Source organism: Anas acuta, chromosome 13 (assembly GCF_963932015.1).
Source record: "Anas acuta chromosome 13, bAnaAcu1.1, whole genome shotgun sequence".
NCBI lineage: Eukaryota > Metazoa > Chordata > Aves > Anseriformes > Anatidae > Anas > Anas acuta.
In genome coordinates, this window is record NC_088991.1 from 13,235,143 (window position 1) to 13,257,905 (window position 22,763).

Here is a 22,763-nt window from a genome sequence, read left to right on the forward strand (position 1 = left end):
TTCTCTCAATTTTGATGTAGGATGAAACTACTAATAACACACTTGGCATCCTCTTTAGTCTGCACTTAAGGCTTTCCATTTCCAGTGTGCTTCACACATGCTGAAAAAACAATTTATGAAATAGGGAGGTGGGAGAATAACAGCTCCATTTGTGAGACAAGAAGGCAGGTGGAGAGTGACTAATGAGAGGACCGGAGGAATCCCTGACCACTGTTGGCTCCTATTTCCTTTGAAGGCAGCCACATATATTCACATGAAAATCTAATCCTAGGGAGCCAAATATGAATCAGGCTCAGAGACAAAATATGAACATACAAACCCTGTGCCCAGGTTACCCTCTTCTGCAAGCAAATCTCCTCTCCTTGGATATACTTGTGAAAATCCTCCCTGTAAAGAGCTAGGCTAGTCAGCCTGGCTACCAGGACCTTGTCAACCATGAAGAAAAAGAACAACATCTGCCAGAGCAGCAAGTATTTCTATAACAGAACTCCTACTCACAGCAGCTTTGGGAATTCACCCCTTGGCACTGAGAAATGTCAGTGAAGATCCTTATCTGGCAAAAAAAAACTTGAGCACATGCACAACTTCACATGCTTGGGTGGCAGCATGAAACGACGTGTGCTTGGGAGATTTGCTGGCCTTTAGTTTACACATGGATATGGTAGGAAACAACACAGATATGGGATCAAAATACAAGGGCTCCTGACAGTGGGGGAAATAGCCCTTTTCTACCAGTCTATGAAGGGGGTTTACACCCTGCAGCTGTGAGGTGTTGAGAGGCCAAGAGCTTCTGGCAGACTGGTGGGTCATACATATGGTCATACACATCTGTCTGTGGTTTAGGAGAGCAGTACATTGCATAATGCAGAACATTTTCAACTGACAGGGATACCTCAGTGTTCACCCCTAGACTAAAAGGGGTCGACGGCCACAGTTAGCTGGCCATTTATACATACAACAGCTTATTTAGGTCACCAGAGATAAGGGCCACCACCAACATGAGTAACTTCTGTCATTTGCTAAAGATATAATTAGAGAATTGCTTGCCAAATTAATTTCCAGCATTTAAGTACTTGCCTGTAAATGTGACCTATGGAAGAAATAGGTTGCCTATCTGTGCACGCTAAATGGCCTGCATTGGGAAAATCTGGTGATTTCCTGTTGAAGTGGCTGAACTACTCTTTTGTGTCTTGGGGTGAAAAATACAGCGATGAACTAAAAGCCCCAAGGGATTTTCTCTTACGAACATTAGCTAATGTTTACAAATAAAAGCAATGGAAAAATGACTGCTGCTAAGGCCTTAAATCACTCAAAGTCAAAGAAAAGGACAAACAACTTTGTTATTCACATTCAGAGAAACCCAGCAGCCTAGGGAAGCCCAGGATTTCCATGTAGTGTGAAGAATACTGCTTGTGGCATTCATCTTAAAGATGTATGAGGATCTCTAAAGCAAATTGTCATGGGCCAGGCCCCTACTGCAGTTAACAGCAGATCTGTGCCCATACCGAGCCAGTCCTGCTGAGGCACAGCAGCTGCTGATGACCCAGACCTGCTTACCCCAGGAAAAGGAATATTCCGCTAACAGCAAAACAGAAGTTTCCCCTTTTCAGCTGACTCATTACCAGAGCAGTCTTTACCATCCATAGCACAACCCCCTGAGGCACCTACAGGCACCTGGGAGCTGTGCAGAGCAAGAGTTACGTGTAAACACAACTGCCAGACTCAGGGGGATGCAAGACAGGAGGCTATGAATACCATGAAACAGGTATTTTAGACACAACAAAACATGGCTTGTTGTAAACTACAAGGCTGGTCCATATCTGTGCTTCAGCTGCTGAATTTCTTGTTGACTTGGTAGAGAGCAAAGCCAGCGGGGTCCTGCAGGCTCAGTCCCTCTGCCCAAACCAGCCCCTTTTGGGGGATGCAGTGCCCTTGTACAAAGTACTCCGCCGTAAAGAGAAATACCAAAAAACAACTTACTGTTCTATCGGGAACTTCTACATCTGTGAAACAAACATGCTGCTACTCAGTTCATCTACTGATAACTGGGATATCTACAGCAAAACAAACAAAGAACACAACACATTAAAACATTGCCTTGAGAAAAGTCTCTTCATTCTGTCTTCAGTTTCACGTTAGTAAGTACATCAGTGTCTTATAAAACACGATCCATTCCCAAGCTGTCTTTATTTTGCCACACATTAAGTACAACACAGTTGCATCACTATGGATGCCTCGTGGAGTGGTGGTAATTGTACTGGGATTTTAACTCCATGGACTACAAGAAAGACAAAATGCCCTGAAGCTAGCTGGCTGAAACATAAGGAGCGTAACTTTGTCCAGACTCATACAGCCACAGAGCAACACTGCACAGAAATCTCTGCTTTCCTCTCATGACTGATACAAGTATGAGTAAGACCTTCTCTGCCTGAAAATTACAACAAAGCACACAAAAAGAATAGCAATACCTACTGCAAGCAGTAAAAAACTGCTGAGGACTTATGCAGGCAAAACTTCTTCTGAAAGCTTTATGACCTTGCACTAGCAAAAGACTACAGGATACCCCCTGAGATAACGCTGGCGTTCAGCATGCCCAATAGCATCCTATTGAATAAAGTGATACCCCATTTTCTTTGCTACAGCTCTAAACCTGAGAGCAGGACAAAGAACTAAAAAAATGCTACAAGTGGTATTGGGGAGTGGTGGGGAAAGCACTTGAAATTTCTCTGGTCTAACTGGGAAAAGTTGTGGCACACCAAATTATCAGGAAGCATCACTAGGACAGATTGTGCATATACAGTTCAGGACTGGTGCGGAAGCAGCCATCACAACTCAGTATCTTCAGAGGAAAGTTTTGGAGAGAATTATGGCTTGGCAGACATGCATGAAGTCCTGTACACTTATGGCAGTGCTACAACGGCACGTACTGCACATCCAGAGTAATTTCTGTAGGGATGGGTGACATGTTACTGATGGAAATAAGCTTCAGACTTCATTGCCTCACTCCCGTTTTTCATTTTTTTTGGGGGGAGTGGGGAGATTGTTTTCAGAGCCCAATCTTGCACTGGGGCAGACCTCCTCATGTTCCCACTTCCACTTTCCAGCCAGGAGAGGACATGCCAAAATACCACAGGGAAGGATGCTCGGGGTGGTATTTCTGCTTGAGACTGAAAGCAGAAGTGCTGCAGGTCTAATGCGACAGCATTGTCGGGAGTTTTACAGCCTGTTTTTTTTTCAGGACCCGGGGTTTTTGGAGAAGCCGGACACGCTGCCAGAGAAGCGCCCAGACCTCCGGGAGCCCACACACCCCTGAGAATCGCCCATCCCTACGCTCCGGCTGGGTTAGACACCGCAGCAGGACCAGCACCGGTGCCCCCTCACCGATCCCCAGACACACACACACACGCACACACACACACGCACACACTGCCTCTGCACGCCCGAGCCTGCGCCGAGCCGAGCGGGACCCGGAGGCGCTCGGCACCGCGCAGGATCCGGCCCTCGCCCGGTCCTCGAGATCTGAACACGTGAAAGAAAGCCATTGAAAGGGCCAAACCTGATTGGCGGTAGCTGTTGCAGCGAAGGGGACGCTGGTGGCAGGAGTTGTTGCTGCAGACACAGTGGTGGGCGTAGCACCGTGCATCATGGGCACTTTCGGAAGGGAACCATGGAAGCGACATACGGGAGGGTGGAGCGTATTTTTTTTTTTATATGTAACCATGGCAACATGTGGTGGATTTGGGGGCGTGGCAGGAATCACAGCAACAAGCCATGTGACATCGTCATGAAGGACACATCGGGGCGCAGCATGCAATCACAGTGCAAAGCAAGACAGCGTTGGGAAAAAAAATAAACAAGAGAGAAGGGGAAAAGCCAATTACAATTATAATTAAGGAAAAAACCAAAACATTCTCAACACTTAGTACATTTATAAGCAGAACAATGATGTATTAGACTCTGAGGGCCAAATTTCCAAAGGGGGGGAGGGCGGGTGTGCTAGCAAAAGCCCACGTCAGCTCGCACCCGTGGGGAGTTAGACACAGCCAGTGCACGTTCCTTTGGGTGGGGACATTTTGGCAAGCGCACCCTCCCACCCGCCTTGGAAAGCTCATCCCCTTCCCTCCCCTCCCCGTCCCCGCCAGGAACCAGAGGTACATGATGCACTTTGCAGCGAGCCGCTGGCAGGGCCCATTTCACGGCTACGATCTCGCCGGGCCAGCAGCCGCAGAGCGGCTCTTCAACCGGGTTTTCTCGCCTCTCTCTAGCGGGGACGTTTCGGCACAGTACAGGGGTGAAGGCACTGCAGACGAGCGGCTAGCAGCCCGAGCTCTCTCCGCACAAATCCAGCGTGCTTCCTTTCCGCTCTAATTCTAGAGGATTTGGCAAAATTCCCTCCTTGCGAGGTAGGAGGGAATAGAAAGGGGAGGAGGCCGAGTGGGAGAAATTCACGAATGCATTCAAACGGTCACAACTCGCAGGAAGAGCATCTGAAAGGACAACGCAGCAGCAGGGAGCTCGGCAGCCTTTCGAAGCTGCACTTCCCATGGAGCGCGGAGCTGGAGGGGATGCTCTTGGGGTGCACAGAGCCACCCCCGAAACCCATGGGAGGATGGGGAGGATGCTGCCCTGGATCACTCCAACCTGCAGCCACTGATTTCTCCTCCTGGCCAGGAAAGAGCTGGGCGCAGAGCAGCAGACAGCAGTGAACTTTTTGGCACCAAAACCCTGGAGACACACCTGGCCTTCCATGGGGACAGTTCAGAGGCTACTGCAGTCACCCAGGTATATCCACAGCCATAGCTTGTCTGTGTGTGCTCCCACCCAGCCCATCTCAGCACAGACATAGGATTCAGCAAAGTCCACCAGGACTGGGAGCTGGGGCCTGCAGGAGCGATGGCAGGGTTCAGCAGCGGGATAACCCTGTGCCCACAGGGCCTCCTGCCCCGCAGGATCACCCTCAGGTGGATAAAGCAGCCTGGAAGGATGGGGATGTTCAAGAGCAGAGTGCTCAGCCATTTCTGCCAAAGCTGCTGGCTTTCAGGCTACCCCAAATGGTTCCCTGGAGGCCCTGCTCTATTCTCTCCCCAAAGCTCCTGCTCCCCTCTTTCTCACTCTGGCTGAAGCAGGTGCGCTCCTGGATGGCTGCTGTCTTGCATAACCTTGACTGGAGGATGAAATCTCAGCTTTCACCCATCCTGCTGTACCCAGCAGCCGTAGAGAGAGGGGAGGGTCCCTCAAAGACCCACACAGGTTCCTAGCATATGCCGGATCCTGAGACTCTATGTTAGCAGCAGAGAGCATGTTCTCAGCCTCACTGCATCCCTGGTACCTCCTCACAGCAACTTGTACCTGCACAGCTGACAATTTACTAAAGAGATGAATCTTCAGCTGGTCCACAGTTTAAGCTCTTCTTCACTCACTGTACAAAAGCAGCACCCTGCTCTGGTAAAGGGGCTGACCTTGGATACATTCCTTCTTAAAGCCTTTATTAAAACAGTCTCTTAAAATGTCCTCAGAAGGACAACCAAAAATCTGAGTGCTAATACACCTGATACAAAAATAATAAACCAAGAGTAACCTCCCATTGATATTTCTTTTGTTGGATGACTTAAATGGGTTATAAAGACATTTAGGTTGACAGATTTTTGTCTCTGCAGCAGAACTAAATAGGGGTGGGAATGCATCGCCTTGGATTCTCATATTAGTCACACAAAACACTGCACTGCACAGAAATTAAAAGGGATACAACCATTTAAGCCTCAAAGAAGACAGCGGATAGACAGTCACACCACTCAGCCACCCAGGTTCTCACTGATGCATACTAATTTGCTGTCTCTTTCAGATTAGGAAAAGTTGAGAAGTTTGTGTAGAAAAACCTACCAACGCTTGCAGTGGGTGTCATGCACAGAACTGACCCTGCACACCATGCATTGAAGCGTGGAAAGATGAACAAAAGGGATATTTCATTAGTGAAGCTTCAGTGTTAGAAATCACTTTAACTAAAAAGCAGGTATTCTCTTTGCAGCATTCAGTATTTAAGCACATGCAAAACAGATTCTGCATGTTGATACATAGATAGTTTAAACTCAGTTTTAAGAGAACATAGCAAACCAAATTAATTCTTGAATTCTTGGATAGTAGAAAAAGTATTTCTTCTCCAACCCTGGTATTAGGTGATGTGATCTATCCGACAAATCAGGGCTGTTTGGTGGTTTTTGTTTTTTTTTGGTATCAAGTGTGTTGATTTTTTTCTGATGATGTCAACAGACAAGTTTGCTTTATAGGAAAAACACACTCATGTTAAAACCAATTTTCTAAAAACAATTTACTCCTGAAAGCAAGGATTGGGATTCAAAGTCTCCAGTTTAAACTGAAAGAGGCAGTTGCTTTTAGATTTGAAACAGTTGCAGTTCTGACACCACTTTGAATATTCACTCTGACTCCCCCTGGCTCGATGGGAAACCATGATGCTGATCTCTCAATAACTGAAAAGGCGAAATTAACAAAAACAACCACTCACTTCCACTCCCAGCCATGTGAGTTGTTACATGCCACCTCTCTGCTTTGCTTTCAAGAGTGCTGCAAAGGCTTAGACCAGATTTTCAGCCTGATGCATCAGGAAGGGAAAACGTGGATGTGTAAATTCATCAGAGATTCACTCTGTGACTGGAAGTTTACTCCTCTGACCAGTGTTAATATCGTCAGATGAGAGCAGATGCCAGTAAATAGACCTGTTACACATCTGCCTGTGTGTAATTCTATTCCCATGAGACAGGGCACAACAGCACTACAAGAGTTCTGGGTAAAAGCTAATTTATAGTGCTTGCATCAGAAATGTAGGTCTTTATGGCAGCTTTGAAGACTGCGACCTCAAGGGAGGGAAGCATGTAGCCAGCTCACAGATTTCACTTTCTAGAAAGTGTCTGTTTTCTGAGGTTGTATTTTAGTTGGAATCTGAAAAAGTTGTGGTAAGGTTGGTATAACCGATCCACTCCAAGAGCACTTTGCAGAGCACAAGGCTCCAGCTTAGTCCCTCCATCCATCTCTTCATACAAGACCCAGTTCCCCAGGAAAAACATTCCGGCATCTACTGAATTCTGAATATTTCCAAGTACTCTCATAACATACAGGCCACATGAACCCAGTGGTTAGGTCTCAGCTCTCTGGATCCATGCTCACACCTGAAATGCAGTTTGGTGTCAATACTGGGATATCTCAAAGCTTTTTCCCTGACCTCAGGGAATGGCAAGGCCAAGGTCCAGGGCCACTGCATGTTCACTGCATGGACAGCCCAGAGAAAGACTTTGTATGTTTTTGTAAATATAAAATTTGGCATATGAATACAGCATTAGACATTAAAAACTTCAGGCATTCATTTTCATATGATGCTCTGCAATGAAAATACTGATACTAAAAATGAGCTATCAGCTCTGGAATATTTCCTTTTTTGGCCACTTTCAGTACTTACTAAGTACTAAGCAGGTTTTGGTTTTAATTTGGCCACAGTGAAGAGGTTAATTGGCTAGTCAGCTATCACATCTGCCATGTCAATATTTCAGTTTCTATATGAATTACTGAACTGCATCTTTCAATTTTACTCTGAGACCTTAAAGGTACAATAAAAGCTGGGAGTTAAATTGCTTTTAAAAATCTTAGGTTATCATACTGGTCAAAAGACACGCAAGAGGAAAATATATGACTTTAAAGAGGATTATATGATTTGTATTTACCAAAGATGAGCCATTCCCTCCATAAACATCACAGCTGCTGGAATATGTAGGTCACTGAGACAGAAGGTTAGAAAGATACCTGCAGCTTGAAGTGAGTGGACAGCTCTACATAGAGATCCACCAAACATTTTAACATGAGTCCATAATATAGCTACACAAGAGTCAAAGAATTAATTTGGGATTAACTAGTTGAACCATAAGGAGGAGAAACAGGAAGTGTGAATTCAGAAACATGCAGACATTTTTCTTAGTTTGCTTAAAAAAAAAAAAAAAAAGAAAAAAGAGAAGGCTAAGAAGGGATCATTACAAGTGAAAAGCTCTAAATTGTATTAGGTGAAGGAAAAAAGTCAAACATACATTAACTTTCCACTGATTTTTTAACATGAGACTTTATAAACTAATACTCTTTTGTGAAGGACTCTTATAAATCTGCTTATTAGCTCAATGTCTAGGCCATAAAAAGAAAGCAATGATGATGGGGAAAGCAAGGAAACACTTACCTGTAGGGATGAACGTAGGCTGTTGCAACTGCATGTTGGCTAGAGCCTGTTGGTAGTGGAAAACGCTTGGGTTAAAGACTGTGGTGGCACCATTGTTTTTTTCAAGTGCTGGCCTCTTTGGTAAAGGTTGAAGTGCACCAGGCGGCAGGGCCTGTGGATAAGGGAGTCATTAAAGACAAGTGGAATATAAAAGAGACCCAAAAGCAGACAGAGCATGCAATAAATAATAGGGGGTCTCGGCTGCAAATCACCTGCAACTGTATCAACTTAGCAGACAGGAAATAGAAGAGCAGCTAAATCACAGTAAAAGTTGGAGGTGTAACCACAGCTTCACTAGGTAAGCAGTTAGTAAATGCACCAGGAGACAGGGGCAGAGTCCAGAATGAGGAAACACTAAGGAAGATTTTCAGCAGGACTGACTTGGAAAAAAAGCATGAGGGGGAAGAAGGGAAGAGGTGATCATCTGGACAGGATACCACAAAGCACAATTGCAGGCAACAAGCATTTAAAAAACATACCAGCTAAGAGAAACACAGTAGATGACTATTTAAAAACAAAAAGATTAGCGTAAGTAATAAGTGCCATGGAAAAATTAGGGATGCTTGCCTCTGCTTATTCCAATACCTGCCTACATGGATGTGTGCATTTGTGGGAGTGTGCACTCTTGTATGCAGCTGACCCATGTGTTCAGGTGGTCAAGTGAAAGCTGTTGCCAATTACACATATAATGTCACATTCATAGTAAAATGCATTTCCACTTGTTATTAGTGAGGCTGAGCAACATAGCCAAGAATAGGCCTGATTCTCTGCTGCCTGCAACAGCTGCAAAGCTCACAAACAGTAGATTTGGACTTGCTCCCAATTTCTAGTAGCACAGCACTAGAAGAAGGCCTCCAACAGTTAAATACCGCTTGCTCATTATTAACAGTGGAAAAAGCCATTGACAAATCTGCTGTTCGAACAAGATTTGGGTGGGTCTTGCTATCAGGCAAATCCTTTCTTTTTGTTCTATCACACCACAGTGCTTCTTCCAGCCCGTCAAACCTGTTTCATGATCAGACTTGGTAAAAAGCATTAACCCAACTCAGGAACTTCTCTCAGTAAGGTACTCATCATTCAAAAAGCATGTCTCAACAGCGAAGTAGTATGTCAGGTTCTTAGGAGACAGAAACGTGTCTAATGATTTACAGCTTCTCATTGTACCCAAGCAAAAAACACAATTTTTTCCACATTGTGATAGAAAAGGGTCCTTTTTAATTATGCCCTGCAGTCCTTTTGCACGTAACACTCCCATTGACGTCAATGAGATTTACGCACGTGGAAGTCATGCAGAATCAGGTCATTTCTGCCTAGTTGTGTTTTATATCATGTAGTAAAGCAATGGCTGAACCATAGGGTTATCACTCCTCTTTCTTTTTTTTTTTTTTTGAATAAATGACAGCGAAGGGTGGGTATTAGGGGAGGTTTAGCTAATGAAGAGCTAAGGCTACAAACACATAGTACTTGTAAGAAAGGACACAAGGTTTTAAAATGTCATGAAGACTAACACACAACAAGGGAAGAGGTATTTTAAAATATCATGAAGTTCAACACGCAACAGAATATAACCAAAAGCTTGCAACAGTTTGTCACCATCTAGAAACAGGTTTCACTTTAAAGTTAATTTGCTATAGGAGACTGCTCATCTGAGAAACATTAAGACACTTCCAGGCAAAACATTACTCCAACCTATTGCTATTCACATGGTGGTTTGGGGTACCTTTAATATTAAAAAAATAAATAAGTAGAAGAAATTGCATTTGCAAAACTGCCCTCAGACATGCACACATCCTCTGCTAATGCTAGCAGACATCCAGTGCCAGCATTACGACTTAATGATATCTTTCTAGATTTCTTCTGGCTAGTATCAAGAGAGAGCAGTCAAACATGAGCCAGCATTCTCAGACAGAAACCAAAGCCTCTTGCTTAAGATCTATATTTTAGGATGAGGTTTTCTACGTAAAGATCAAAGCGTTTCCATTTTTAGGGGAGCCCCCACTGATATCTACACTAAATCTGTCTTTATATACATCATGTCTATTTAATGATGGTTCCATGAATGTTCCTTCAGGCACAAAACAGATTTGCAGCTTGTAAGAGACTGTAGTAACTCCACTGACATCAGAGGTGCTTTACAGATTTACAGTAACTGAAGAACTTGCTGCTTAAATCCATATTCCTTACTGCGCCTGATTGCAAAACATGCTTTTTCCAAAATCTGCCTGAGAAAAAAGAAATTACTAATTATAGCAAAGCAACTGTGCCAGGCACGTAATGGACTTTTGACTCCTTGCTTCTTGGCCAAAGGCTGTCACCACCCCAAAAAGTTCATTATCCCTACTGTCAGTGCCAAAAGCTTTGAGATCTCACTGTGAAGTGCTGTCTCTTTACACATGGGACAATTCCTGAGCCCAGCACTGCAGTCAGAGGTGGCATATAAACACAAACAAGCCACAGGGATGTCAAGGCACAACAGTCTGCCCTGCTGTCTCTCTAACATTGTGCTTCCACCTACCCAGCTTCATCCCCTTGGGGGCATGGGAGAGAATGCAGCTACAGCAATTCCATTTCTGTTGCCTGAACAGCACCTTTGGGAAATGCCTACACAGCAGCTGGGGTGAAGAAGCCCAAATAAACGTAACATTTCTACAGTCTCCTAAAGAAGCAAGCACACTGCAGTGGCTGCTGTGCAGCCCAGAGGCCAGCTCTGCCACTTGAGCTCCCTGGGCACAAGAGTCAGAGCCTATCTTGGTCTGCTCCTGTTCTGACAGCCTTCTGGGTGTCCTTCTCCCACGCCAGCTCTTGGGGAAGCATCCGTACCAGAGCATGTCCTGCAGAACTCCTATTTTTGCCAACCTATCTAACTCTTGAGTTAATCACCACTGCAGCTACTGAGAGTGGGGCAAGTGGACAGTTTGCCCTGCTGTTTGGTACACAGTGCTGCTTGTCATTGCCCTCTGGACAAACTTCAGTCAAAACAGATGTAGCAGTAACCTTTGATAGCTGACAGTAACCTTTTCTGATTCTTATTGTCTCCACGTGCACACAGATATGCAACTTTTGTAACATGATCAGGCCATTTGCACTCATGAAGGGGTTAATTTTTTTTTTTCTGTTCAGTATCTATTTGATAGCCCGAACTGATCCTAGTGAACAATTCCCACTAGAAAAATGCCAGGCAGTCTCCCATTTTGGGCTGGGAAAGCCACATTCCTGCTGGAATATGAGTATCTGAACAAAAAGATTTGTCACTTCTCTGCATGGCATAGAAATAAATCAGCCTGAATGACAGACAAAAATGCAATGCATGCCTAAGTCAAGATTTCCCACGTGCAGGTTAACAACTCTCTCTTGTTATTTTTTTGCAAGACAGGAACTGGATTAAATCTTTGCAACAAACAATTTAATTGCGCCTCAAAGTTCCCCTCAGATCCGTATCTCCTGGGAGCAGATCGCACTTTCACTCCTTTGCACTTAGCTTAGAGGGGTTGGCTCTGTATCTGACTTGCTGCTTCAGTCCAAGTCACAACAGATAGAATGATTTGAAAGAGGGCAGAGGTTGCACCCATTCCCTGGCAAGCAGGGGAACCAATCTGAGCAGTTTCCTCTGAAGATGATGTGTGTTCTTATCGGCACTGTAAATCATTCTCTGGTGCAGCCTTCACAAAGGGTTCAGAGGAGGTGACATATTCCAACATTATAGCTGAAAACGTTCAGATATTCCAAGGCAGGAAGACTATTAAAAGTCCCTTATCTGATCAGGTTTTGTTCAGCGGGGAAGGTCGGGAGGGTAGGGGAGTTACTGGGCTTTCCCATTCTCAGCCAGACTGTCTCCTAAGCGAGGTGGCTCTCAGCAAGGGCAGCGAGGCACTACGTAGGTCACTGTCTAAGCTGGCTTTGGGGCTGTGCCTGTGCCAGCAGTGAGCACTGAGAGGCTGTTGTGTCAGTCACAGTGTAATTCCAGCCTGCTGGCGGAAGCTGGCCCCTAACAAGATTTCCTCATGCTGCTGTCTAAAGCTGCAACAGGGAAGCCTGCTGACTATTAAAAAAAAAAATAAAAACACACACACAAAAACACACCACACACACACAAAAACCACCACAACCACCAACAAAAACAGCTCAAGTCTTGCGAAGTTGCCAAAGGGGCTTTGCCTCTGGCCAAACTCAACACAACCTCTTTTCATTTAAATTTTCCCCAAACAGAGCTTAAAGAAACACGCTGACATTCCCATTCTGGGAAAAACAGCCTCCCTGCCTGAGCTAATATTCACTGCCATTGGAGGGAATATTCATCCCACTGAGACCCCTGGGAAGGTGACCTGCTCAGCCTCGGGGTGAGGAACAACCAGACACAGGGAATGAGAAAGGTGGGGGAATCCTTGCTCATACAAGGAATCTGCCCAGCCAGAGGGGAAGGGGAGCAGATCAGCTGTGCTTCCCAGTGCTGGGAACGGTGAGCAACAGTGGCTTGAAGGTTTCAGGACTCTGTGTCCACTCTTCCCTTTCCACCTACAGCTTTGGGACTAGATTTTTTTTAGGATGTATTAAATACCTCACATTGAGGTGATTTGAGAAGGAATTGTCTTCTACAGAGCCAGGACTGACAGCAGGCCGGGAGGATGACTTTTGCCTTACTGTGGGGATCACAAAGATGGGTAAATATATCTGGGGCTTAGAAAATAATCAAAATTAGCTTGCATGAAGGCAATTTGCAGGCAGAAGGCTGCAAAGCAGATCCCATGCCTGAGGCAGAAGCAAACAGGCACCCAGAGCCAGGTGCTTTTACTGATATAGGGGGAGGAACCAGAGCCAGAGCCAGCTGCAGTAGCCATGGCCTTCCCAGCTTACCCAACACACGATCAAAGTCCTGCCTTACACCTGCTTCAGCTCCCAGCACAAATCTCTGTGATGCTGCTTAGCTCTCTCTGCTTCTCTCAACAGTGGAAACAGCAAGGATTGGAGAAGTCCTAAATCTGGTCTGTGCCCATCAAACAGAACACCCTGCCAAGGACAGTACCAGCACGACACTGCCAGGCAAGGCCATGTTGTTGGGCACACCACAAAAAGCATCTCTGCCTTTAGTGGCAGGAACAGGATCTATCCTGCACCACCCAATCCTGTGGCATATCCAGCACAGTGCAGACCTAATGGAGTTAAATCCTCACCAAAACGCTGCGTTTCACAACTCTGCTGCTGTAGTTTGGAAAAAGTCGCTCAAAATCCTGAGCTGCCTGCCACCACAAAGGCCCCCAGGATTATTCTGTGCCTCCAAAACACATCTGGGCTTTAGAAGGAAAAGCTCACGTGGTTAATGGGTGGCGTGTGGGTGCAGGATCGGCATGTCTGAAAGGACACTAACATTTCTGACCCGGATGGGCAGTCTCCCCAGGCACTAACACAACAGACCAAGCGAGGAAGGCTTTCATGCAGATGGTTACGTGCAAAGCGAGAAGGTGAAAGGTCCAAGTACCAGGTCAAAGGTTGCCTCGAGCGGTCGCTTCAGTGATCTGACAGCTGGCTGAGTCTTAATTAGCAGGCAGCGAGCACATGATGGCAATGGGCCAGGGAGGGGGGTCAAGCACAGTAACAAAAACAGCAAGCAGAGGTGTGTCAAGAGAGCCATATTTTGGGGAGGTGAAGAGAAAAAAATAAAAATGAATGCATTATACAATATATTAAAAAGACGAGGCATGCACAACATGGGATGTCTGAGTAATTACCTGGCCCAGTGGCTAGTCAGCTATTTTGCCTCAGTAAATTTCAGAAATAAAGAAATAACATCATGTGCGTGTGCCCTAGAGCATTTTCACTGCAGCTGGTGAGGAGTGCTTGGGGATTAGCACCTGCACGTGGACTCGCACTGGGCTCCAGCCCTAATTCTGCAGCTACATGTGGAGGTCAGCAGGAGGGCTCATGGCAGGAAAAGGACCACTGGTAAAGAAGGAAGGTTCAAGCACAGCTTAAGTGTGATCCTGAACCAGGGAGTGAGCCTGACCCAATTCACCCGGCTGTGCTGCACAGTCCTGAGCCAAGTTGCAGAGAGTAGAGCCACTACTCATGTGTGAAAAGTAACTGCAGGATTGTGTCCCTCAGAAATGTCTTCTGAATTTAGATTTGGAATCATTCCAAATCTATTTTAGAAGGCCTTATTACACGCATTTTTCTGGCACGTGATTTTTGATCCAAGAAGACTGGGCACCAGTCTTCGCTTTAATATAAAGTCTTATTCCTCAACAGGTACAGGAAATGCATCAAAACTTAAAACGTCAATGAATAATGTAAGCTGTTTTGGTGGCAAGGGTGATGCAACAAGCCATCAATAAATATTTTAAAGGTTCTAGTTAACAGCATACAAATAAGGTTAATTACATTTTTAAGAGAAGCCAGCAGCATGAATAAAACATGCATTGGCTTTAGTTAAGTAGCAGTGTCCTATATTATTAGTGAAAAAGTAAAGTGTCAATTGTAAAAAACACAAGAGTTTAATTTCAGAAGGGTCTTTTTCAACAGACCTTGGCTGCTGTTTCAATAACAATAAAAACAATAAGAAATATAACAAATAAACTGTTCAGGAGAGATAAATACTCCATTATAAATTGGTTCTTCAAGTTACATTCCCGGTAATGTGAAAAACATTTGTGAATCCTCCCCTTTTTTGTACTATGTTTCACCATGAATGATAAGCAACCTTCTTAACTGTCTTAAAAAAAAGGTTTTTGGAAAAATTTTAGTATCTTTACTTCTAAATTAAAAAGGAGGCAAGGACCTTTTTAATGTTGGTTATTCATGTAATCACAAAACTGATAAGACTGGAAAGGCCCAACCTACTGCTCAAAGCAATGTCAACTAAAGTACCTTGCTAAGGACTGCATCCAGGCAGGTTTTGAGTATCTCCAAGGATGGAACAACCTGTTCTGGTGTTTGGCAACCCTCACAGTAAGGAATCTTTTTTCTTACATTCATATGGAATTTCCTGTATTTTAATTTGTGCCCACTGTCTCTTGTTCTTTCGCTGAGCATTGCAGGGAAGAGTAAGCCTCTGTCTTCTTTACCCTCTCCCATCCCTCTCTCCAGCTGTTGTAGCCCTCTCAGCCTTTCCCAGTGTAGTTCAGATGATGAAGAACTTGGAGCATCTGACACTCATCTACTCATCTGAGTGAATCCTTTGCTGGACTCACTCCAGTATGTCCATGTCTTTCTTGCACTGGGGAGCCCAGCACTGGCTACAGCCTTCCAGTTATGGCCTCACCAGGAATGAGAAGAGAAAGATCACCCCCCTTGATCTGCAGACATTATTCTTCCTAGTGCAGCCCAGGATGCTGTTGGCCCTTTTTGCCACGAGGGCACAAGAAAAAATCATAACATAAATATCGTCTCCACTCTGGACAATTTCAACAGTACAACTAGATTTTTCTAATGTACTGTTGGAAGACAAGTTTCCAACTAGAATGAAGGTGTCATTAAAGGGAAGTCAACAGAATGGCAAACATTCACTCTACCTAGGAATTTGATCCATGCTCGTAAGTTTTCTTTGACTTTTTATAATTCTAGGTATTAGAATCACAATTCAAGTTAAAATGCAGGTGGGACCATCCTTACCAGGCTCTAAGTATCAAACAGATCAGGAAGTGATCCTTGATTTGAGACTTGTCATTTCACTAAGCCTTGGCTAAAGTAATAGGCACAAGCCTCCTGTTTGCTAGGCTGGAACAATTGATACCTTGTCTGCTTTGAAGTAAGTGGAAATTTTGCTACTGACTTCAACAGGCCAAGATTCCCCTGCAAAGGATATATCATAACATTAATATTTTTTTCCTTTCATTGTGTACTGAGGAAGCTAACCTGACACCTGCGTCTTAGCAGGAAGGTGTTTGCTCCGTGTACTGCTGAACTTGCTTTCAGGCCTGATGCACTTCACCTCATGATGTCTTGTCAGAAAATCACAGGGTTCAACACTGCATCCCTAACTGGTGAGATGGCACTGCCTCACTCAGTGCTTCATGCTACAGCAAGCACACACAAAGGATGGAAAGATGGGATTCACACTGCACATGCTCTCAGCTCTCTATTCAGCAATTTACAAAATACTCTTCCGCAAATGACACATATAACACAAATGAAATCTCTCAGCAATAGAAATATAGCTTGATAAGAGCTCTACTTACCATTGCAGCTGCAGCTGTCTGGTTCACCTGGTGTTGAGCTGCCTTGATTTTGGCTTGCAGGTGTGCAGGGGGATGAAAGTACTTGCATTTCTCCCTAGAGCATCGACCTTTGATGTAATCCATGCAAACTGTAACAGTATTTTCATTTGTGTCTATCATTGCAATATCTATAGGGTGAGCATAACGGCAATCATTCTCACCACGTGTGCAATTTCCACGCTGAAACTCTCGACAAACCTTAAAAGAAAGTCACATTGTTGAGAAAGACATCACGCTACTCTTCATTTAGTATTTTCAACACAGAATATCAGTTCTTTGGCTGAATTAAATTATGGGTATATTCTAAATTCATGCTCTAAATTCATGCTCTTGGGTACCACTTAGACAGTCACAGGGACAGGTGCTACTCATAACTGGTTCACAAGATGAGGAAAACTCATTGTTACCAATGCCAATTACCAAATGTAAGTGAAGTACAGAATTTGTACAAAACGGAAAGTGACCTGAATCCTGAACTTGGAAAGTCAATGGTGTTTTGCCAAAACTCGAGGAGCTCAGTACTCCTCCCCAGCCTCTAAAGTTTAAAAAAAAATATTTTAATAACTCTGCCATTTGTGTCCCAGGTGAATTTTATACATATATACATATGTATATATATATATTCTTTTTATGGAGCATACTCATGGGTAGGACTTTTAATTCTAAATGTTGCAAACTGTGGTATTTGCAACAGGTTCTTATTCTTAAATATGAATAACCTCTTCCATGTATATAGTCTCACTACCCTCAATAATAAAACTCTGACCTTGGGGTTACATGACAGCGCATTTGATTCCACTGCAATGTGTTCATAAGGAGTTGCCAAAACTGCTAGCCTTAAAAAGATCGTGCAGCTCCTCATAAGTTATGAGCACTGAAGCAGCAAAGGTAGAGAAAAAGGTTTCACAAAATGGATCTTCAAGGCTTCCTTGTCTGAAGGTATGAAAGAATTAAGAAACACTGCAAAGGCCTACAGCCAGTGGCGTAAATCACATACCGGAATGCTATCAGACTGTGTGCAGGGAAAGGTGAGCTGTCACGTGAGAAAGGAGGCAATCAGCAATGCAATACAAAGCACATAACACAAAACAATATGTTTTGAAATTACACCCTTTTCCACTACCTTCCTGTGTTATAATTTACACCTGCGGGAGCCTCTGCATTCAAGTCCTCAGCCCTTATTTCCTACAGAGCCTCTGCTCAGGGTCTGAAAGATGTATACAACTCCTCCAACACTAAGTCCCAGCATGCCCAGCCAACTGTCAGGGCAAGCCTGCCGGAGAAATGTCTTTCCAATGCCCTGTACTCAGCAATCCCAACAGCATAATGCTTGATATTTTCTGTAAAAATTTAGTAAGCTTGTCTCAAGACAAGGGAAGTGTCTGTTACTTCCACCCTCTTGTTGTCATTCCAAAACATCTCCCACTCAACTCAGTTAAAGGGCAGACTATCTACTTGCCTTTTTTTTTTTTTGTAACCGTGGCAAATCACACACAGTAAACAACAATTCCATGCCTGCTCTAATGCCTACTGAAATCAGAAGAGTGAGCGCTCCCAGTTTTCCAGTAACCTCATAAGATTTTGGGATTGGTCTGCAAATAAGTCTGCCCAAGCAGAGGGCAGCAGCCCGGTTTTAGGAGAGGTCTAAGTTTAACTTTGCACTACACTGCATGAGGTCACGCTAGCAGAGTGCAACAGTTGGACCCACATGCCCTGTTCATTTCCTTTAGCAGTATTAAATCAGATGTCCAAATACCTCCAGTTTATCCGTACGCATCAGTTTCTGCCCAGCAGAGCCTCCTGGTACTGTAACAGTAGGATTTCCAGAAACCAGGACAGGAGTATTTGGTAAAAGCTCTGCAGGAACTAAGCCCATCCCAGGAGAGACATGACTCAGGTAGGGACTAAAAGCCATCGTGGGGCTTGTTGCAAGCGATGGAGTCACAGGAAACGTTGTCTGCGTATAGAAAAAGGAAAAACAAAATGTTAGTTAAAGAGCTCTCCCTTGGATTATCCAGTCAAAGCCTTGAAGCACTTCAATCCTTTTAAACAATTCGATTAGCAACATCAAAATGCTGTGCTCTTCAATCTATTCATTTATCGCCATTTACTTGTGATCTATTCGTTTCTCCTGACTCACAAATTTGTGACTCATCCCGAACACAAGGCATCTTTATTTGTCAGATCAAAGCATATTGATGATCTTTATAGTCTAATGACACAATTAAGGATTTCATGCCAGCAATTAGGGCAGGCCCAAATAAAACAGACTTCTCATTTCCAAATAAATATCTCAGCTTCTGTATGTCTACACCACAATGCTGTACAGAGACCTCAAGGTAAACTGAAGCTTCAGGACCTAGAAGCAGGTAACCCAGTTAGTTACATGGTTGAATTTACTATAAACCTGCACTGAGTTTCAGGTTACCATGGATAGTCTGGCTCAGGTAGACAAACTGGATCATTCAGAGTCGTGAGGCATCTCTGCCCTGATACCCTTCAAGGTCTACCATTCTGCACATTGACAGGTTTCAGACTGACAACATCCTCCAGGCAAAAGCCATTTTACAGGAACATCATGCGCCTACACTCCACGAGAATGGCTACAAGAGGACACCAACATCATTAGCGACACAATATGCCAGACCTCAGAGATTTGCAAGAACAGATGGGTAGCTGGCTTGGAAGCGACAAGGTCAGAGCATGCCAGGTGAGACGGCTCGTTCAGGTGGGCCAGTAACAGGCTCAGGACCCCACCTGTGCTACGAGAAGCGATGTTCCCATGAGGAGACAGAACATCAGGCCATAAAGACCTTGACTGTTCCTGAATCCTTAATTGCCCTAGGCAGGCCCTGCAAGAAGAGCAGAGGAGAGTGCAGCTGGCCAGAGACCAGCTTCCCTTGCCTGAACTTCTCCAGCAATTCCAGTCTGTTAGAAGAATTTCCATTCTCCTAGGTAGGCAAGATCATACTAAAATTCAATACCTGCTTAGGAGTTTAAGTCTGTGAATAGCCCCTATAGTCAGGGAGTTTGTGAAACTTTCAAGCACCAGATCTGAGGTGTGTTTGGGAACGGAACCAATCCCAGTTGATGTAAAGTAACCCCCGACCACCCAGATGGCAAGAGCCTGCAAGGAAGCATTTCTACTCTCCTAACAGTGGCTCAACAAAGCCCAGGGGAAACACCCCGTGACTTGCAACTGTTTTTATTTTTCCTTCTGTCACCTGTTCCACTGGAAACTCTGGCTTACAGTTAAAGCCTGATCACATTTACTGGCATACACCACACTGTCCTCAGTAGCTAGAGCCTCTGCTTAGTGATAAACACAAGTGTGCTTACAAAATGGCCTTAGGCATAGCTTTGGCCACTCGCATCACCCCTTCCTTGCCTTTGCATTTGTATGTCCAGTCCTATGGGTTTCTAAAAGAAAGTGTATGTGAACAGTTTGTTTCCTGAAAGCACACTCATCCCAGTACTTTGACATACTAGAAAACACATTGCTCGTTGTGGTCTGGAATAAATTAACCCACAGTAACACCAGCTAAGCTGACCTAACCTATCTTTAGCCTAATGATGCCCTCTTCTTAGGGTCAGAGTGATAGCAGCAGCCCCTGTGCTGATAGGAAAGGTCACCTCCAGCATACATCCCACTTTCTTCTCCACAATGACAAGACACAGCCTCCTGAATCAGTGGGCCTTGGTGTTTTAAATGTAGTGAACCAAATAATGTTCTAAGAGGGATTTCCAATGTTCCTTCTTTTGAGCCTGATCCAAGCCCTGCTTGAGCTGATGGGAGACTAACTATTAAACCCAGAGATCCTCCAGTCCACAGCCCTTTAATAAATCATTTTCTTCTCTGTCACTTCTCAGTGGCTCCCAGACATATTACACCTTTTGCTGCTAGAAAAGCTCTTTAAGGATCTTCAAACACTGTGACTCCCTGAACACTTTAGTGAGAAGGCAGTATCCACTGGGCTATTTTCTTTCCTACAAGCACTAGTAATTACAACGGCATTTGCTGTACTTCTGTCACAATGCACGTTGTTAATTCTATTTTAAGGCGCTTCTTCAGCCTGGCCAGTCTGCACAGGATTATGCTAGGGCCTGACACACATTGTCAGCACTTATTTTAGGCATCCATAGTAGCTCGAACCTTGCAGTACGTGCGGCTTTCACAGACATGTGGGCAAATCTACTCGATGTTTTTCCAGCACCTAATACAGCAGGAATCCCAGGTATCCTGAGAGAGCAGTGTGGATGGAGGGAGAGGCACTTCTCCCACTGCTCAAGGGGAAGATGCTGGGGCATTTGTGGAGCCAGGGAGTAAGGCTGGGGGCTTGCAATGCCTCACAGTGCCTGAATTCACCAGAAATATGTAGCAGGATATTTGAAATGTTCCCGAAGAGATTATATATACCAGCTTCTCCACAAAAACCACTACGACTGGGAGGCAGGTCCTGCTCCCTGAAACACAGTCCCCATCTACGAAGCCGTACTCTCATGGGCATCTCCTTTCTTCACTGGGAGCAAGCAACACAAAACACAAGCTAACAGACCTGAACCTGATGTGAAGCAAGTGAAAGAAACGTCCATGAAGAGCAATTAAGGAGTGCTATTTATTCCCGGTTCTGGGGCCTACAGAGGGGTACACGAAGGATCAGGATGGTTTTTATTTTATTACTGCTACCAGTTATTCACCTGTTTCCATGCCCTGCCTGGCATCTGCTCCAGCATTCCCAAGGTTTCATAGCTGTTTATTCTGCCTGCATGAACCATGCATCTGATGCTGCTGACTGAAAGCTACAGCTCTGCTCCGCACCCTGCCCGAGGGCAGGGGACTAAAACTTAGGAGCCGTGCAGGCACTGCCACTGGGAGACTTGCACGTTCCTCTCCTGCCCTGCTGGGTGCTGATGCAGCTCCCCAGCCCTCCTCAGGCCACACCTGTTAGCAGATCTTCCCAGAAAATCCCGTATTTAAATAAGAGTCTGAACCCAACCCATGGCTCCTATTTCTAGGAAACCCAGGAGAGCAGAGGCAAAGCCTAGCTAGGGGAAGGATGTATTAAAATCCAGATGCACAGCTGGAGAACGAACAGACCTCACTCAATGCATTAAACCTAAAAACACAGGGTGTCTAAGTCTGATGCGTGTTAAATGCACTGAAAACTGCTCCTTTGTAAGCTGGCATCAGGGAGCTCTGTATTTATTGTGGCTGATGAGGGGAAAAGATGGGCTGTGCTCACTGCCAGCCCCGGCTGCCTGTCTTGGATTGGGAAATCCAGTCTGGCTTATGCATCAGTACCAGTAATAAAGATGCTGCCAGCCAAATCTTTCTTCCCTTTACGTCTGTGCAGGTCCCCTGTGCCAGGCCTGTCCCGAGGGAATAGAAGCAAATTTCTTCCTTGCAGCCAGAACCCGCCTGTAATTTCTACTCCAAACAGCAGTCTTCTCCTTAACATACCTCCCATTCATCTCTTGTGATTGCAGCTGGGCAAAAGACTTGCCTGACAGATCAATATTTTGACTGCACACTAGAAAAAAAATGTCTTATAATCAGTGGACAGCCACACATGCTGTGAGCCCCTGATAGAGGGCTGCTAAGGTAATTTCGATGCAAAACCCAACAATGCAACTCCAAATCACTGATGAGGGAACAACACTAATGAAGCATCATGACAAAGCTTTTGAATAGCAGGCTGAAAGCACCATCTCTGTGGGAATGCTGAAATGCTTCAGCTTGCCTTAAAGATTATAAAAAAAAAATCCAAATGACTGCCACTATAAATTGAGTCGAGCACCTGGAGCACCTGTGGCAGTACAGACTGCAACAAACACATGTGCAAGGGAAGAGCCTGGTGGGCTGGGTGAAGTCGCTGACACTGGAGACACCATGGGACAGTCCCAACACCTCCTCGAGCTGCCAGGCATCAGCATGGCCATCAGCCCTGCCTACTGCCTGAGCAGCGTGAGGTCTGACACAGGTTGCTACGACACAGGCAACAGCCAGCTTGGATAGCATTAAGAAGGTTCAATGACAGACCTGCGTAATAGGCTCCTTTTAATGACTGGGAGCACAGATGATCACCTTCAGAGCTGCAGGACACCAGGGCACACAGCCTGCAGGTCCCCATGCTGACTGAGGACAGAGGGATGCCGCTGGGAGCAGGAAGCCCGGCTTCAGTAGAATTAGGGATCAACTCTACCAGGTGAGTCTGAAGAAACCGAACTGGCTTTTCCCTGAAAACTTCATGTATGTCAGACTGCTATCTGCACAAGTACCAGTATGC

At 44.9% G+C, this 22,763-nt stretch overlaps 1 protein-coding gene across 9 annotated transcripts in view; it reads right to left on the bottom strand.

Annotated features, from left to right (window-relative positions):
• MBNL3 (muscleblind like splicing regulator 3) overlaps positions 1 to 22,763 on the bottom strand; it is a 98,812-nt gene that overhangs the window by 8,449 nt on the left and 67,600 nt on the right. For 6 of the 9 annotated variants that reach the window (XM_068697434.1, XM_068697440.1, XM_068697439.1 and 3 more), the window contains 6 exons: positions 18,233 to 18,433; positions 16,438 to 16,674; positions 8,231 to 8,381; positions 5,881 to 5,916; positions 3,557 to 3,651; positions 1,981 to 2,054 (listed from right to left, as the gene is read on the bottom strand). In XM_068697434.1, coding sequence (XP_068553535.1) covers positions 1,998 to 2,054; positions 3,557 to 3,651; positions 5,881 to 5,916; positions 8,231 to 8,381; positions 16,438 to 16,674; positions 18,233 to 18,433 — 777 coding nt within the window. In that variant the 3' untranslated portion in view covers positions 1,981 to 1,997. The remainder of the gene's footprint in view (positions 1 to 1,980; positions 2,055 to 3,556; positions 3,652 to 5,880; positions 5,917 to 8,230; positions 8,382 to 16,437; positions 16,675 to 18,232; positions 18,434 to 22,763) is intronic. The other 3 variants (XR_011101202.1, XR_011101201.1, XM_068697437.1) reach the window with 2 other exon arrangements.